Source organism: Pelophylax lessonae, assembly GCF_965119305.1.
Source record: "Pelophylax lessonae genome assembly, chromosome: 1".
Classification (NCBI taxonomy): domain Eukaryota; kingdom Metazoa; phylum Chordata; class Amphibia; order Anura; family Ranidae; genus Pelophylax; species Pelophylax lessonae.
The window spans coordinates 141,157,625-141,176,417 of NC_138768.1; the positions used below are offsets into that span (position 1 = coordinate 141,157,625).

Consider the following 18,793-nt stretch of genomic DNA (forward strand, 5'->3'; position numbering starts at 1 on the left):
TTTGCCCAAATCAAAGATGGCGGCGTCCTCCTCCAGAGGCCGTTCTGTAGGGGCGACTTTTAACTTGCCGGCTGCGTCACACGAGGGCCGGTGACGAGGTTGTCAGGCGCCCGGCAGATAGAAAACAGAGTTGTGCATAGAAGTGTTAGCGGAGCCGAGTTCTACCGCTACAGCACGGTGAGTTTCTTAACATGTTGCACGCCTCCGGTGCCCCGCGTGGTGTGAGAGCAATGATCCGGATCATTCCGGTCTCCTGAGAGGACCTCACATGGTGTGGAACCAGCAGAGTTAGTAAGATGGAGGTGTCAGGGGGCCTGTAACCTGCAGAGGAGATTTCCTTTCCTGGCCTGGAGAAGCAACAGGAAGTGAGAAGAAACCTCTCCAATGTGAGGGGAGCTTTTCTTATAGTGTTGTCACCTGAACACGTGTCCCCATTGGGGGATTTCCCCCTCACCTTCTCTTCTCTGGTGACAACATTCTGGATTTCTGTCACTCTCTGTGACACCGCTCAGTGTTATCAGCACAGTCATGGCTTTTACTTGTGTCCTGGAATTCCCCCTTAAAGTGTCCCCCCATCCATGTCACATGGGACCAAATCACCCCAACAATCAATCCCTTTCACTAATTCATGGCAACCAAGCTGACCCCAAACTAATCAAAGGGGCATTACACATGGGATTAGGCTTTCAATGCCTCACTATATCAAAATAGAACTAAAGGCGTGTGTATATATATATATATATATATATATATGTGTGTGTGTGTGTATATAAGTTTTGGGTAGAGTGGAGAAGGATAAACCCCCTGTCCGTTGTTATTGCTGTCTGTGCCCCTGTATGGAGATTCACCCTCTCTATTTATCCTGTTTACCACAATCAGTCAAAGGTAAAGTTAAAGGGGACATACTAAAAGGAATGACAGAAAGGAATGCCCATAGACTTTAACATGAAGATGGAATGCCCATAGAGAATAATGGAACAAAATGGAATGCCCATAGACAATAATGGTAAAAAACTTTTCAATTAGCGACGGAACCTTTAGACATATCAAATAAATCTTTAACAAACATACTTTAATATCAGTGGCGATGTATAATATTCAGATTAGGTGGGATTATTATTGTTTTTTTTTTTTTTTAATGACAAAGGTGAATGACAGAAGAGAATGCCCATAGAGTATAATGGGAAGAAAAATATAAACTCATTTGCAGGCAAATATGAGAAGCTCAGCAATTAATTCTTTCCCACAGGTGTTCCCCAAGTAGAGTAGCAGATTATAAGATTGACATTATTTGAGATTATAGCTGTTTTCCAAAGAATGACGTAAAAATGATAGAAGGGAATGCCCATAGAGAATAATGGGAAGCAAGTTGTGACCTGGAGTCAAAACCGTTAGACATATCTGACCAATCTTTGGCAGACATTCTCTCCACGTTCAGAGATCATGATTGATTTTGAGATGAAGTGGGATTAGCATTGTTTTCTATGGAATGGCAAGGGTGAATAACAGAAGGGAATGCCCATAGAGTATAATGGGAAGTAAAATATAAACTCATTTGCAGGCAAATCTGAGAGACACAGCAATTTCACCTTTCCCACAGGTGTTCCTCAAGTAGAGTAGCAGATTGTAAGATTGGCATTATTTGGGATTATAGCTGTTTTCCAAAGAATGACGTAAAAATTATAGAAAGGAATGCCCATAGAGAATAATGGGAAGCAAGTTGTGACCTGGAGTCAAAACCGTTAGACATATCTGACCAATCTTTAGCAGACATTCTCTCCACGTTCAGAGATTATGATTATTTTGAAGTGAAGTGGGATTAGCATTGTTTTCTATGGAATGGCAAGGATTAATGACAGAAGGGAATGCCCTCAGAGTATAATGGGAAGCAAAATATGAACTCATTTGCAGGCAAATATGAGAAGCTCAGCAATTTATTCTTTCCCACAGGTGTTCCCTAAGTAGAGTAGCAGATTGTAAAATTGAAATTGTTTGGGATTATAGCTGTTTTCTATGGAATGACAGATAAATGATAGAATTGAATGCCCATAGAGAATAACGGGAAGCAAGTTGTGACCTGGAGTCAAAACCGTTAGACATATCTGACCAATCTTTGGCAGACATTCTCTCCACGTTCAGAGATCATGATTGATTTTGAGATGAAGTGGGATTAGCATTGTTTTCTATGGAATGGCAAGGGTGAATGACAGAAGGGAATGCCCATAGAGTATAATGGGAAGTAAAATATAAACTCATTTGCAGGCAAATATGAGAAGCTCAGCAATTCTTTCCCACAGGTGTTCCCCAAGTAGAGTAGCAGATTGTAAGATTTAAATTATTTGGGATTATAGCTGTTTTCTATGGAATGACAGATACATGATAGAAAGGAATGCCCATAGAGTATAATGGGAAGCAAGTTGTGACCTGGAGTCAGAACCATTACACGTATCTAGGGATGAGCTTCAAATACGAGTCGAGGCTAAGTTCGACTCAAACATCGCTCGTTCGATCGTTCGTTGAATGACGAACAAATGTGCTTCTTGGCGGGAAATTCGAGTTTCCCATAATGCGCGTGTGCAGTGCATTATGTGATTGGCCAAAGCATGCACCCTGACCTCATGCTTTGGCCAATCAAATGATCTCTGCCATGATTGGACTAAAGCCAGGCTTGCCTTTAGCCAATCATGGCTCAGGGGCCAAGTTTACGCCCCACACTACATAAAGGATGCTCGCGCAGCCACAGTGTGTAGTGCCATTGTGCAGGCGATGAGACCGGAACAGGCACGTGATTCAGGCAAGGAGAGAGTAGTTTTTTTTTGAGTCAGACAGTGCAGAGAGACATTTCTAGCAGTGTAGGGAGGGCGAGGTTCCTGTGTGAGGTAGGGATAGATTGATTTCCTTACATCGGATACCAGTATTGTTCATCGGTCAGTTTCTGCAACATTCTAAAATCTTAGAGATCACTACAGATATCAGCCACAGTAACCTTTGCTCAGTTGTTGATTTTTCTATAGGGGTGACATACCTGTTGGAATAGAGATCACTACAGATATCAGCCACAGTAACCATTGTTCAGTTGTGTATTTTACTATAGGGGTCACATACCTGTAGGAATAGAGATCACTACAGATATCAGCCACAGTAACCTTTGCTCAGTTGTGGATTTTTCTTTAGGGATGACATAGCTGTGGGAATAGAGATCACTACAGATATCAGCCACAGTAACCTTTGCTCAGTTGTAGATCTTTCTATAGGGATTACATACCTGTAGGAATAGAGATCACTACAGATATCAGCCACAGTAACCTTTGCTCAGTTGTGGATTTTTCTATAGGGGTGACATACCTGTGGAAATAGAGATCACTACAGATATCAGCCACAGTAACCTTTGCTCAGTTGTGGATTTTTCTATAGGGATCATATACCTGTGGGAATAGAGATCACTACTGATATCAGCCACAGTATCCTTTGCTCAGTTGTGGATCTTTCTATAGGGATCACAGATCATCCATATATAGGATTATAGATTACGTCAGATATCAGTGAGAGTATTGATAATCGGTCAGTTGCGTACATCTTTAACCACCACAGCTTATCTATAGGGCTATCAATTACATCATATCAGGTCACTGAGTATCTATTGGTCAGTTGCGTATACCCTATATTGATCTGTATCAACACAATGTCTGAAAGGCCGACAAGGAGAGGCCGACGCTCACAGGCCACGAAAAGAGGGCAAGCAGCCTCTGTGTCGATTGTGAAAAGTGATGGTCACAGTCGACAGAGTGCATCCTCTGCAGGCGGGGCACGCCCGTCCTTTATTTTTCGGTGCTGCCAGTGCTATTCATCCACAAGATGTGGAAGAGTTGGTGGAGTGGATCAATAAGCCATCCTCATCCTCCTCTTCCTCTGACACCCACGCTCCCAGTAGTTTGCTTTACACCGCAACTGCCAAAGCGGCCCATTCCACAGGCTCCTTCTCCACAGCTACTCCTTCAGTTGCCCCACCATCATGCACGAAGGAGTCACCTGAACTATTCGATCATAGTGTCAGTGACATGCTGAAGCATATTGCCAAGCTTGCTCCAGTGACGAGGAGGGAGGGGATGGTGAGGTCACTGAATGTACTTGGGTGCCTGGCAGGATAGAGGAGGAGGAGGGGGGAGGAGGATGAACAACTGCAACGAGGCAGGATGTGCTCCATGGGCTGGCCTAGCAGTAGCCAACCTATTGCGTCACAGCACAGAGCTCCACAGGTGCAGGGTGCTGCAAAATCCCAGCGGACTCCAAAAAGTTAATTAATGTGGGCTTTTTTCAGCACCTGTGCAGTAGACCGCAGCATTGCTGTTTGCAGCATCTGTCTAAAGCAGATCAAGTGTTGCCAGAACACCATCCGCTTGGGCACCACATGCTTGACAAGGCATATGACTTCCTGCCATGCAGTCCATTGGCAACAGCACCTGAAAGAGGCACCAGATCCTAACAATCATACATCACCTTGCTTCTCATCTGCAATCTCAAACCCTACTATACCTCATGCCTTCTCAAATACCAGCATTGAGAGGGATGATGGTATACCAATGAATGGCTCAGAGACTAGCACCCAATCTGCTAGCAGTACACCGCCGCTTGATTTGAGCAGCAGGCAGATTTCACTACCCCAGTATTTGAACTGTAGAAAGAAATACTGTCCCAGCCATCCACATGCTCAGTGTCTTAATGCTATCTTGGCCAAATTGCTAGCATTACATTTGCTGCCTTTTCAGCTGGTAGACTCGACTCCCTTTCGAGAATTTGTGGAATGTATTGCACCACAGTGGCAGGCCCCAAAAAGGCATTACTTTTCACGTAAGGCCATTCCGGCTCTCTACCGTCATGTGGAAGGTAGTGTTTTGGCCTCGTTGGACAAAGCGGTCAGCAGGAAGGTGCACATTACTGCTGACTCTTGGTCCAGCAGGCATGGACAGGGAAGTTACATTTCTTTCACGGCGCACTAGGTAACTCTACTGGCAGCTGGGAAGGATACAGGACAGGGTTCGGGCTTGCAACTTGTTTTGCCACCATGCCTCCAAAAAGCTGGTGCTGGTTCTGCAAATCTGGCTACTTCACCACCACTGCCTCCTCTTCCTCCATGGCCTCTTCTGCGCAATTCTCCTCTGCAGCAGCAGTGCTCCCGAAGCGTTCAAGGGACTACGCAAGCAGTCAGGCTAAAAGGTGCCATGCTGTGCTTCAGTTGGTCTGTCTAGGGGATAGGAGTCACACCGGTGCAGAGATTCTGTCAGCTCTGCAAGGTCAGGCTCAGAGATGGTTAACGCCACGGCAGCTTGAGCCAGGTATGGTTGTATGTGATAATGGCACCAACCTTCCCTCTGTCTCCGACAGGGACACTAGACATATGTTCCATGCTTGGCACAGTTTCTGAGTCTGTGACCATTTCCGCCGTTCGTTCAATGCCAGTGCTCGCTTATCTGACATTCAACAGGAATTCAACCTGCCCGCCAACCAAATCATTTGTGACATGCCCACCAGGTGGAACTCAACGTTGGCAATGCTGCAGCGGCTGCACACACAGCAGAGGGCCATAAATGAGTACCTGTGTGAGTATGGCACAAGGACAGGGTCAGGGAAGCTTGGCTTTTTCTCACCACGCCAGTGGCTTTTGATTAAGGATGCATGCATCGTCCTGTCACCATTTGAGGAGGCCACATGGATGGTGAGCCGGGACGATGCATGCATCAGTGACACTATCCCACTAGTCTACCTGCTGGAGCACACACTGCGTGGAATCATGGACAGGGCACTTGAGGCAGAACCGCGGCAGGAAGAGGAGGACTTCCTTTCCTCACAAGGCCCCCTTTATGCAGATATCATTCCTGCAGGGCCACAAAACACACAGGAGGAAGAGGAGGAGGAGGATGAGGATTTCGGCAGCATGGATTTAGAGGAAGAGGATAGGATACAGCAGTCTTCAGGGGATGTTTTTGATTTCCCAGAAACCCCAGGAGTTGTACGTGGTTGGGGAGAGGTTGCTCCTGCTGACAATGTCATCCTTAGTGACCCAGAGGACTCAGAAGCTTATGCGTCCTCCAACTTACGTTGCATGGGCTCCCTGATTCTGCAAAGCCTGTGAAAGGACCCGAGGATTCGTGCTATCAAGGAGAGGATAATTACTGGTTGGCAACCCTTCTTGATCCATGTTACAAGGGTAAAGTTGCAGAGCTCATCCTGCCTTCGCAGACAGAGCAGAGGATGAAACATCTTGAGGAGGCCTTGAAAAAAGAATTGTGTACCGCCTTTGCAGAGTGTACCGCCTTTCCAGACACTGGGAGGTAAACATTCTCCGGACGTGTTTTCTGAGGCATTGTTCAGTCAAAGGAGGAGCGGTGGAGAAGGCGGCCCGCTGACCGATGCCTTTAAACAGTTCTTTAGTCCTCAGCAGCACCCAGGGCTATTAGGTTTAAGCAACCATCGCCAACGTCTTAATCATATGGTGCATGATTGTCTAAGCGCAAGAGCAGACTTTGAGACCTTTCCAGCTGCGCATCCACTGGCTTACTTGGTCTTGAGGATGGACCACTGGCCAGAACTTGCTCAATATGCAATGGAGCTACTGGACTGTCCTGCTTCCAGCGTGCTTTCCGAATGGACGTTCAGTGCCGCTGGAGGTTTTGTGACGGACAAAAGAGTGTGTCTGTCCACAGACTCTGTTGATCAGCTGATTTTCATCAAAATGAACCAGTCCTGGATCAACAAGAACTATCAGGCCCCTGATGCTGATGTAACTGATTGAATTTGCTAGGGGTCTGCCATCCCTTGAAGACTGCATATGCTGCCTATCCTATTCCTCTACCTTGATTCTGCTAGCTTCCAACAATGTTTTTGTTTTAGGTCACTACCAACCCCCAAGGCCTAATTTATCTGCACTTGTATGACAGGTGCATACAATTTAAACGTCATATGTCATTTTTAACAGCAGACCCTGTCCCTGTGCCATGCTAACTGTGAAGGTTTACGGTGTTCAGGCACCACCAACGCCAAAGGCCCAATTTTTGGCACCTGTGTAGTACATGCAATTTCAAATTTGAATGGAATTCTTACCAGCAGGTCCCATTCCTGCACCCAGCAAGAGTAACTGCAAAGCCTTAGTTACGGTGTTCAGGCACCACATACAGCAAAGGCCCAATTTTTGGCACTTGTATAGCATATGCGATTTCAAATTTGCATGGAATTCTTACCAGCAGGTCCCATTCCTGCACCCAGAAAGAGTAACTGCGAGGCCTTGTTTACGGTGTTCAGGCACCGCATACAGCAAAGGCCCAATTTTTGGCACTTGTATAGCACATGCGATTTCAAATTTGCATGGAATTCTTGCCAGCAGGTCCCATTCCTGCACCAAGCAAGAGTAACTGTGAGGCCTTGGTTACAGTGTTCAGGCACCACATACAGCAAAGGCCCAATTTTTGCCACTTGTATGGCACATGCGATTTCAAATTTGCATGCATTCTTACCAGCAGGTCCCGTTCCTGCACCAAGCAAGAGAACTGTGAGGGGTTGGTTATGGTGTTCAGGCACCAGCAACACCAAAGGCCCAATTTTTGGCACCTGTATGACAAGTACATGCGATTTCATATTTCTATGGATTTTTTAGCAGCAGGGCCCGTTCCTGCACCCAGCAAGAGTAACTGCGAGGGGCTACGGTGTTCAGGCACCATCAACAAGCAAGGCTCAATTTTTCTGCTCCCGTATGACAAGTACATGTGATTTGAAATTTGTATGTATATTTGTATGACATTTTTTGCTTTAGAAAGGTCAGTATAGCTGCATCAGGCTACATACATCATAGAGATGCACTACTTTACAGGCACATTCAGGGGACCCCCCAGGCACGATATTTGAAGGAATTTTTCATTTTTATAGTTTCACTTTAAGCCTCATTAAAATCAGTAAATCAGTGCTCGTTTAAAAATAATAGTTTTTAAAAACTTTTTTTTCATTGCTACATGTTCCCCAGGTCAGGACCCGGACCCCCATTTTTTGGGGCAATAACTTGCATTTAAGCCTTCAAAATGAGGCCATTAGATTTTCGAAGTTCGAGTCAAATAGACTTCAATGGGGTTTGTTTGCTCGAACAAATGTTTCCTCTGTTCGCGGTGTTCTGGTGCGAACCGAACCGGGGGGTGTTCGGCTCGTCACTAGACCTGAGAGACAAACATCAGTCCAGATCAAACACTTAGCTATATATATATATATATATATATATATATATATATATATATATATATATATATATATATTCGCTTATAGTAAATGAGAGTGATTGCAATGTTCTTTGCAATATTATGGTATTCACTACAAAGCAACTTAGACTTAATATCCTCAGCTAATAACTGTTACTTCCTTTTTTAGCTAGAAGAATCAGTCTAGCTAACTAGCATAAACACTCTAGAACTGGGGGCCCCCTTTAGGATTGACAAATGTAGTCACTACACTAGCAAGGCCTTGCGTTTCTTCGCCAGCAGTTGGAACTCTTAATCACTTTATTTAAGTGGCATTTGTAATCCACAAAGGGGTAGGTGTTATCAGGATCCTAAGGACAGATGTATGTTGTGTACAGTTATGTGTATACTTACGGGTTCCCAGAGATCACCAGCCACTTTCCTGCAATGTCAGTGTCCAGCAGTGATCTTCTTATCCTCTTGCAAGACCGCTCCCTGCAGTACTGTGTCACAGGCAATGATCCAAGCACACTCTGTATCAGGCCGCTCTCTCAGTGCCGCTCTATGTCACTCCAACTTCCACACCGGACCAGTCACCTCTCCATGACACCCGCTGTCCTCCTCAGTCAGGATGCGCTCTCTGCACTTTAGCCCTCACTCTCAGGCCTCTCTCCTGGTCAGTCTTTCTCCGCTGCTCTTCTGCACACACCCGCACTCCACGAGTTCCCCGAAGCAAGAGAGAGCACATCTGACTCCGCCTCCAATTTGTCTCTCCTCCCATGATCCTCCGCTGATCCCTAAAAGCTCCCTGGAAGTGTGGTCCAGTCAATCCCTCAATGCATGGTCTCTGCCTTCTTTCAAACTACATCCCCCATAATCCAGTTCATCACTCCATGGGAGAAACCCATCTTTCTTAATAAGTTCTTAAAGGAACAGCCAAACGTGACCTAAACCGCAACTCAGTACTATGACACAGTAATTCCGGCATGGATACACTTACAATCTGCTAATTTACTTGAGGCACACCTGTAGCAAAGGTGAAATTGCTAAACTTCCCAGATTTGCCTACAAATGAGTTCATATTTTGCTTCCCATTATACTCTATGGTCATTCCCCTTTGTCATTCACCTTTGTCATTCCATAGAAAAAAATAATCAGATATTATTTCCATTTTATAATCTACTACTCTACTTGAGGAACACCTGTGGGAAAGGTGAAATTGCTGTGCTTCTCAGATTTGCCTGAAATCTAGTTCATATTTTGGTTCCCATTATACTCTACGGGCATTCTCTTCTGTCCTTCACCCTTGTCATTCCATAGAAAGCAATGCTAATCCCACTTCATCTCAATTTTAAACATCACCACTGAACGTGGAGAGTATTTCTGCTAAAGATTGATCTGATATGTCTAATGGTTTTGACTCCAGGTGACATCTTTCTTCCCATTATACTCTATGGGCATTCCCTTCTGTCATTCATCCTTGTCATTCCATAGAAAACAATAATAATCCCTCCTTCATCTCATTATTAATCATCTCCACTGAGAGTAGAGAATGCATCTGCCAATAATTTATTTGGTACGTTGAATGGTTCTGACTCCAGGTCACATCTTGGTTCCCATTATACTCTATGGGCATTCCCTTCTGTCATTCACACTTGCCATTCCATAAGAAAAGAATGCTAATCCCACTTCACTTCAAAATTAAACATAATCTCTGAACATGGAGTGAATGTCTGCTACAGATTGCTTTGATACGTCTAATGGTTTTGACTTCAGGTCACATCTTGCTTTGCATTATTCTCAATGGGCATTCCATTCTATCATTAATCTGTCATTCCATAGAAAACAGCTAAAATATGAAATAATTTAATCGTAAAACTGCTACTTTACTTGGGAAAGGTGAAATTGCTGTGCTTCTCAGATTTGCCTGCAAATGAGTTTATATTTTGCTTCCCATTATACTCTATGGGCATTCCCTTCTGTCATTCACCCTTTACATTCCATAGAAAAACAACAATAATCACTCTTAATCTCCCTTTTGAAAATCACCATTGAGTGTGGAGCGAATTTCTGCTAAAGATTGTTCTGATATGTCTAACGGTTCTGACTCCAGGTCACACCTTGTTTCCCATTATACTCTATGGGCATTCCTTTCTACCATTTTTACGTCATTCTTTGGAAAAAAGCTATAATCCCAAATGTCAATTTTACAATCTGCTACTCTACTTAAGGAACATCTGTGGGAAAGGTGAAATTACTGTGTCTCTCAGATTTGCCTGCAAATGAGTTTATATTTTGCTTCCCATTATACTCAATGGGCATTCCCTACTGTCATTCATTCTTGTGATTCATAGAACACAATGCTAATCCCACTTCATCTTAATAATAAATATAACCACTGAACGTGGAGAGTATGTCTGCGAAGAATTTATTTGGTTTGTTGAATGGTTTTGACTCCAGGTCCCGTCTTGCTTCCCATTATACTCCATGGGCATTCCTTTCTGACATTTTTATGTCATTCCTTAGAAAACAGCTATAATGCCAAATAATGTCAATCTTGCAGTCTGCTACTCTACTTTAAGGCACACCTGTGGGAAAGGGGAAATTGCTGTGCTTCTCAGATTTGCCTGAAATCTAGTTCATATTGTGCTTCCCATTTTACTCTATGGGCATTCTCTTCTGTCCTTCACCCTTGTTATTCCATAGAAAGCAATGCCAATCCCACTTCATCTCAATTTTAAACATCACTACTGAACGTGGAGAGTATTTCTGCTAAGGAATGATCGGATATGTCTAATGGTTTTGACTCCAGTTGACATCTTTCTTCCCATTATACTCTATGGGCATTCCCTTCTGTCATTTATCCTTGTCATTCCATAGAAAACAATAATAATCCCTCCTTCATCTCATTATTAAACATCTCCACTGAAAGTGGAGAATGCATCTGCCAATAATTTATTTGGTACGTTGAATGGTTCTGACTCCAGGTCACATCTTGGTTCCCATTATACTCTATGGGCATTTCTTTCTGTCATTTATCTGTCATTCCATAGAAAACAGCTATAATCCCAAATAATTTCAATGTTACAATCTACTACTCTACTTGGGGAACACCTGTGGGAAAGGTGAAATTGCTGTGTCTCTCATATTTGCCTGCAAATGAGTTTATATTTTACTTCCCATTATACTCTATGGGCATTCCCTTCTGTCATTCACCCTTGCCATTCCATAGAAAACAATGCTAATCCCACTTCATCTCAAAATCAATCATGATCTCTGAACGTGGAGAGAATGTCTGCCAAAGATTGGTCAGATATGTCTAACGGTTTTGACTCCAGGTCACAACTTGCTTCCCATTATTCTCTGGGCATTCCCTTCTGTCATTCACCCTTGCCGTTAAATAGAAAACATTGCTAATCCCACTTCACTTCATAATCTCTGAACGTGGAGAGAATGTCTGCCAAAGATTGGTCAGATATGTCTAACGGTTTTGACTCCAGGTCACAGCTTGCTTCCCATTATTCTCTATGGGCATTCCTTTCTATCATTTATCTGTCATTCCATAGAAAACAGCTATAATCCCAAATAATTTCAATCTTATAATCTGCTACTCTACTTGGGGAACACCCGTGGGAAAGAATAAATTGCTGAGCTTCTCAGATTTGCCTGCAAATGAGTTCATATTTTTCTTCCCATTATACTCTATGGGCATTCCCTTCTGTCATTCACCTTTGTCATTAACCACCTGCCATCTGCGCTGTAGCCGATGTACCGCTGCAGCGCGGACTCACATTTTCGGGAGGTCGTCTTTAAACGGCCTCCCAGACACAGGCTCCCCGCGCACTCCCGCGAGCGTGCATTGGGGAAAATCTGTGTCGGCCGTGTCCCTTGGATCACAGATCGTGGTGAATGGCCAATCACAGCGGCCATTCACCATGTGATCGGCCCGTCCAATGAGAGATGATCTCATATGTAAACATATGAGATCATCTCTCATCGCCAGCGCTCATTCCTCACACAGACACTGCAGTGTGAGGAAGGAGGAGAGCCGATCAGCCGTCAGGGACAAAGAAAAATGTAATCAGGGCACTGATCACCAGTGCCCTGATTACACAAGGTACACCAAACACACTAACTGCCCACCATCAATGCCCACAGTGCCCGCCATCAGTGCCCCCCATCAGTGCCCACAATCAGTGCCCATAGTGCTGCCAGTCAGTGCCCATCAGTGCCGCCTCTCAGTGCCCAGCAGTGCCACCTCTCAGTGCCCAGCAGTGCCGCCTATCAGTGCTCATCAGTGCCGCCTATCAGTGCGGCATATTAGTACCTCCTCATCAGTGCCACCTCATCAGTGCCCATAAGTGCCACCTCATCAGTGCCCATAAGTGCAGCCTATCAGTGCCCATCAGTGCCGCCTCATCAGCGCACATCAGTGAAGGAGAAAAATTTATTTATTTTCAAAATTTACTCGCAGAAAATAAGAAAAACTTTTTTTTTTTCAAAATTTTCTGTCTTTTTTCTTTTTTTTTTTAAAAATAAAAAACCCAGAGATTATTAAATACCACCAAAAGAAAGCTCTATTTGTGTGAAAAAAATGATAAAAATTTCATATGGGTACAGTGTAGCATGACCGCACAATTGTCATTCAAAGTGTGAGAGCGCTGAAAGCTAAAAATTGGCCTGGATGGGAAGGGGGTTTAAGTGCACAGAAGGCAAGTGGTTAAAAAAAACAATAATAATCCCACCTAATCTCAATATTATACATCTCTACTGATATTGTAAAGTATGTTTCTTAAATATTTATTTGATATGTCTAAAGGTTCCGTCGCTAATTGAATTTTTTTTTTTTACCATTATTGTCTATGGGCATTCCATTTTGTTCCATTATTCTCTATGGGCATTCCATCTTCATGTTAAAGTCTATGGGCATTCCTTTCTGTCATTCCTTTTAGAATGTCCCAGTTAAAGAAAATCAAAAATTTTGAGTTTTCCCCAGAAAAGTAATAGAGGGGAAACTGTCAAATGGGGACCTGGGGATCCCCAAGGAATTCCCTTATTTGCAGAGATTTCCTCTCACTTCCTGTTTGGCTATGAGACAGGAAGTGATTAGAAATCTCCCCAATAGGACACAGATGGCAAATGAAAAGCTTCCCTTACGCTATCCAAAATGGAAATTATGGTTTTGCTTTTTCTCCTACTTTAACCCCTTGCCAACCGCAATAGATATACATATGTTGCAGTTTGTAAGTGGTTCACTGGCATTATGTCTGAAGCAGCTGGTGGCCGACTTTCTCTTTAAAGTGTTCCAATCGGCTCATGAGCCACTGAAATGCTTTCATAAGTGGCAGGAGGGGACGTTACCCCCGTTACCCCCCCCCCCAATCACCGGTGTTTCTCAGGCTTACCGTTTACATCGCTTCGCCCAAGAAACAATCCGACAGTGCGGCCAGCTGGTCACAGAGGAGATTCGTTACAGCACAAGCCAATCAGCGGGTCCTGGCCAATGATTGATCGCTGGCACCCGCTGATCAGCTCCATCATTCATGGAAAGGAGCTCTGTCTTCTAAACCAGTGGTCCTCAACTCCGGTCCTCGGGGCCCACTACCAGGCCAGGTTTGCAAGATAACTAAATTACATCACAGGTGATCTCATTTGCTGCTCAGTGATTGCAGTATTCTAGTCTGCATCTCCCCAAGGTAATACTTTAAATCTGGCCGGTTAGTGGGCCCTGAGGACCGGAGTTGAGGACCACCGTTGTAAACAACACAGAACCCTGAACACTGACAGGCAATTTTTCTGTGGTTTTGGTTTCTTTTTTTTTTTTTAATTCCCTACAGAGCAGGGGAACAAAACCGCAAGATAGAAGCAGCACATAACCCACACAGTAAACATTGTTTAACCTCTTGATTAGCCCTAAATGTTAACCCCTACTTAGCCATTGTCATTAGTACAGTGACAGTGTATCATATTAGCACTGGTCCCTATTGATGTCCATGTCAGTTAGTGTACCTCCCAGCATCCGTCAGCTAGTGTCAGATTGTCCGCCACACTATGACTGTCCCACTATAAGTCGCTGATCACCACCATTACTAGTATAAAAATTCTATAACTTTCACGCTAACCAAATAATATACTCTCATTGGGATTTTTGGGAAGACTTAGCAGAATACATTTTGGTCTAAATCCAAGAAGAATTTTTTTTTAATTTTACTGAATGTTTTTTAGCTGAAAGTAAATAAAAATCGTGTGTTTTTTTTTTTTTTTTTTTTTTTTCTTTCAAAATATTTAGTTTTGTTTTTTTTTTTGTTTCCATCTCAATGTGGCTCAACAAAGTTGAGGATGTTAACAAGCTGGAAGATTTGGTCCCCACTGCTGAGAATAGGTGGGAGCAATATACCAAAACCTGGTCCTAATGGAACATATTCATCTACTTTGATGAGGGCAGTCCCTTCTAGACACCCATTCTGGAGATTGATGTCTCTCAGCCTTTACTTTATCCGTGAGACCTCCAGCATGAATTTCCTCACCACCACTCCATTTTTTTTCTTTCTTCCTTCCCCCTACTCCTGTCTTTTCTCACCTTTCTGACCCTCCTTTCCCCTCCTAGAAAATTAGGTGTCCAATTGAGCTTATAACATGTCCGGTCAGGCCCCTTTCACACTTGTGCGACCTATAAGTCATGCGACAATTTTGTCACAATTTTACTGCAGTTTTTTTGTCACCATTGAAGCAATGTCTATGGATCTTAAAACTCATCAAAGTCAGACCAAAGTAATGCAGGGACTACTTTGAAGTTGTTGCAACTTGCAGTCGCACAGATATGAACGGAACTCATTGGAAATCATAGAGTACGATTTGTCATGTGACTTTGCATGACCTGTCACAGGACAAGTCGCACAAGTGTGAAAGGGGCCTGACAGACGTGTTTGGAGATGTCTTGCTTTCACAATGATCAAAGTGGCTTATAGAGGTTTCTCTGGTAACTCTCTTCACCTTTCTGTTTGTTCCTATTATTAGCTGGTCCTCTCCACATTGCACAACGCCTCCCTTACTGACCTGTTATTTGACTCTCGCTTGGTATTCCTGCACTTTATATTTTATATAGGTTTTCCATGTATCTTTTCCTTATATGACACCTGACGATGTATGTGATGTTGCCAATATTTTCTCATACACTGCTTTGTTGGATACTTTGTTATAACTAAAAACAATTGCAAAACAAAAAAAAAACAGTGCTGATCAAATACCACCAAAAGAAAGCTCTATTTGTGTGAAAAACGTATTAAAAATGTAATTCGCGTACAGTGTTACATGACCAAGCATTTGCCAGTTAAAGTAGCGCAGTACTGAATAGCAAAAAAAGATCTGGTCATGAAGGGGGTAAATTCTTCCAGGGGAAGTGGATATGGTTTGCTTTTATTCTCTGGTTAGCAGCTACAAATAAACCGTATTTTTGTTTTTTATTTGATTTATAATGAAGCTTTTTTTTGTGTCTTTGCTGCAGAAAAACCTCTGACTGGTAAACATGATACAGTGCTGATCTGATGGGAATTTTCCAACTTTATAATGTCAAAGACATCTTGCAGAAGAAAAGTAACTTCTGCTAAGGTAAGGTGGATGAAATAAAAATGTCTCTTCATAGATATTGCTTTAGTCTCCATGCACACAGCATTTTTCTGCACGTTTCTCTACGCCTCACTATGTACAGTTCCATTCTTTCAAAGTTTCCCTGTTCACACACTCAGTCCAGCTTAGTCAGGCATTTTTTGCTCCATAGACTTTAATGGGAATGCCTGCTAAACTCCTTTTCACACCTGAAGAATTCCTCTCCCCTATAGAACTGCTCTCCTCCAGCCCAGGAAACAAACTCCTGAAGCTTGATGCACATGCAAAAACGCCTATAATAAACCTGAAAAAAATTATTCAAAGTCACCAGGAATGCGCTCTGCTCTGGTGTGAATGCAGGCTGACCATTATTAACACAATCCGTGGTATTAACCTGTTCCCACCCATGCTATAGCCGAAAGACGGCTACAGTGCAGGCTTAAAATGCCGGGAGGGCATCCACGGACATCCTCTCCCGCTCGCACTGCTCGGGCGGAACGCTCTGTGAACACCGAGGCCTTCAGACTCAGCTGATCACAGATCAGGGTAAAGGGCCAATCACAGCGGCCCTTTACCACGTGATCAGCTATCAGCCAATAACAGCTGTTCACATGATGTAAACAGAAGCCGGTTATCAGCTTTTTTTTCCCTCATGCTAAAAGCGTGAGAAGAGAAGAAAAAAGCCAATAACTGGCTTCTGTAAAAGAGACATCGGTCCCAACATTTGCCCACCAGTACCACCTACCAGTGCCCATCAGTACTGCTAATCAGTGCCCATCAATGCAGCCTCATCAGCGCACATCAATGAAGGAGAAAATGTTCTTTTTTTTTTTTTTTTTTGTTTGTTTTTTAAATTTTCGGTCTTTTTTTTTTGTTTGGCAAAAAATAAACTCAGTGGTGATTAAAAACCACTAAAAGAAAGTTCCATTTGTGTGCAAAAATTGCTAAAAATCTCATATGGGTACAGTGCTGTGCAATTGTCGTTCAAAGGGCAACAGCCCTGAAAACTGAAAATTCCTGGACAGGAAGGGGGTAAAAGTACCCAGTAAGCAAGTGGTTAATTAACAGAGACCTACAGTTCTTCTTCTTCTTTTTTTTTATTTTTTTTTTTAACCCCTTGATGAAGGTTAAAACAAATGTTAACGCCTGAACACAAAGTTGGATCTTTGACATGTTGATAAAACTGTACATATCATCATAACTACTTTGTGTATCTGGGTGGGTTATACCTTGTTTTTTCAGGCTAAATTGGGCTTCATTCGGTGATAAATGGTTATGGATATCTCCTGATTTTTTTCCTTTTTATTATGAAAGGGGTTGCAGGGAAAGGGTTAAAGTAATTATATCATAAGAAATATAGGGGCTGCCATTACTAATATCCATCTGAAAGTGCAAGTTGCTGGACTGTTATGCTAATCAACTGGTTTCACGGCTTTGAATCGGTAATCCAAAACCGGTTTGCATATCATGAAAATCACAGTAAAGTCAGACATTCTTAACTGCAAACTTATTCTGGGTTAGAGAATCAAATTATTGAAGAAGATTTTACTAAAGGACAAGAAATTTGTTCGTGGGTTGGGTGCAGCCATATTTTCTCTTTACATGTTCAATCTTTGCTTCCCAGTTGTACCCTGCTGATCCTCCTCATACACATCTAAACCCAAGAGCAAAAATGATTATCAATTTCAGCTTTTCATTTATTGGATGTGGGGGCATTATTATTATTATTTATACCATTGGGCGGTGTTATCTAGTTCACAGATGAGAGAACAGGGAGGCTGATACATTGTTGATTTTCAGTTTGGTTTATAGAAGTTACAAGGAAACTGGATTACTTTGTGCTTACAGAAAATCTTCGCCTAAAAAAAAAACAAAAAAAAAAAAACACCACATCACAGCTTTAAGTATATCTTGGGTATAGATTTACCTTAAAGCGGAGTTCCGGCCTCAAAATCGACTTTACACCATCCGCTTGCTGTAATGTAGCTAAAAAAAGAATTGGATAGTTTCAAATTTTTTTTTATTTATTTACTTATCTTGAAAATATACTTACTTTCCTTCCTCTTCCTCCCTCTGCGGCCGCGGCCCGCGCCGTCTCTTCCTGCTTGCGTTGCCTCCTGGGAGCCGAACGTCATCGCTCCCAGGAGTCAATGTGCCTGCACAGGCCCTGCTCGTCACTTCCGGTGCAGGCGCGTTATTCCATGCTGAACAGCTTCTGGGCATGCCCAAAAGCTGTGCAGGGATGACGTGCCTGCACCGGAAGTGACGAGCAGGGCCTGTGCAAGGCATTCTGGGACTCCGACGACACCAAAGAGGACACCGAAGAGGATGCTATGGCTTCAGCTGCCCACACCTGAGATGGCAGCGCTGGACAAGACATTTTCAAGGTAAGTATTTCTTCTAAAAGGTAAGTGAAATCGGGGACAGTTCAGAGGCTATCGTTGCTGAAATGCACTAGCCCTGACTGTCCCGGGAGTATTTTTATCTAAAAATGTTTTCGAGGCTAGAACTCCGCATTAAGCTGACCATGCAAATGGTGATTTTCAACTAATTTTCACCATTATTTGGAAATCCCACATTTATTCGCAAGTAACCTACCAAAACTAAGCATTTTACCCCCTATGAGTTTGACCGACCACCAGAATTAGGTTGATTTTAATGTATTTTGTTGCACAATTTGTAGTGTGAAATAAATTTACATTATCAATGCAGTTTTTTGAAAGCTGAAAAAAAGCTATAACCATTTCATTGATGCTGCAGGATATTTATTCGATTCATTCAGATAGGGGCAGTTTTGTCAAAGGCACCGTTTTATGTCTTTGATTCCTTTCAGTTTTCACAAAAAAATTGGAAATTCTACTAACAGACAGGTTTTTCTGACTGAAAGCAATAGACTCCCTTAAAATGTAACATTTAAAGGAAAAGAGGCCAAAAGTGTGATCCTTGTGTACCAGTTATATATAAGGACAACT

At 43.0% G+C, this 18,793-nt stretch overlaps 1 protein-coding gene across 1 annotated transcript in view; it reads left to right on the forward strand.

The window, feature by feature from the left end:
- Positions 1-5: 5 nt before the first annotated feature.
- Positions 6-18,793, forward strand: part of RAD17 (RAD17 checkpoint clamp loader component) — a 65,300-nt gene continuing 46,512 nt past the window's right edge. The window contains exons 1-2 of the mRNA XM_082243680.1: positions 6-177; positions 15,721-15,824. Of these exons, the coding sequence (XP_082099806.1) occupies positions 15,783-15,824 (42 nt within the window). The 5' untranslated portion in view covers positions 6-177; positions 15,721-15,782. The remainder of the gene's footprint in view (positions 178-15,720; positions 15,825-18,793) is intronic.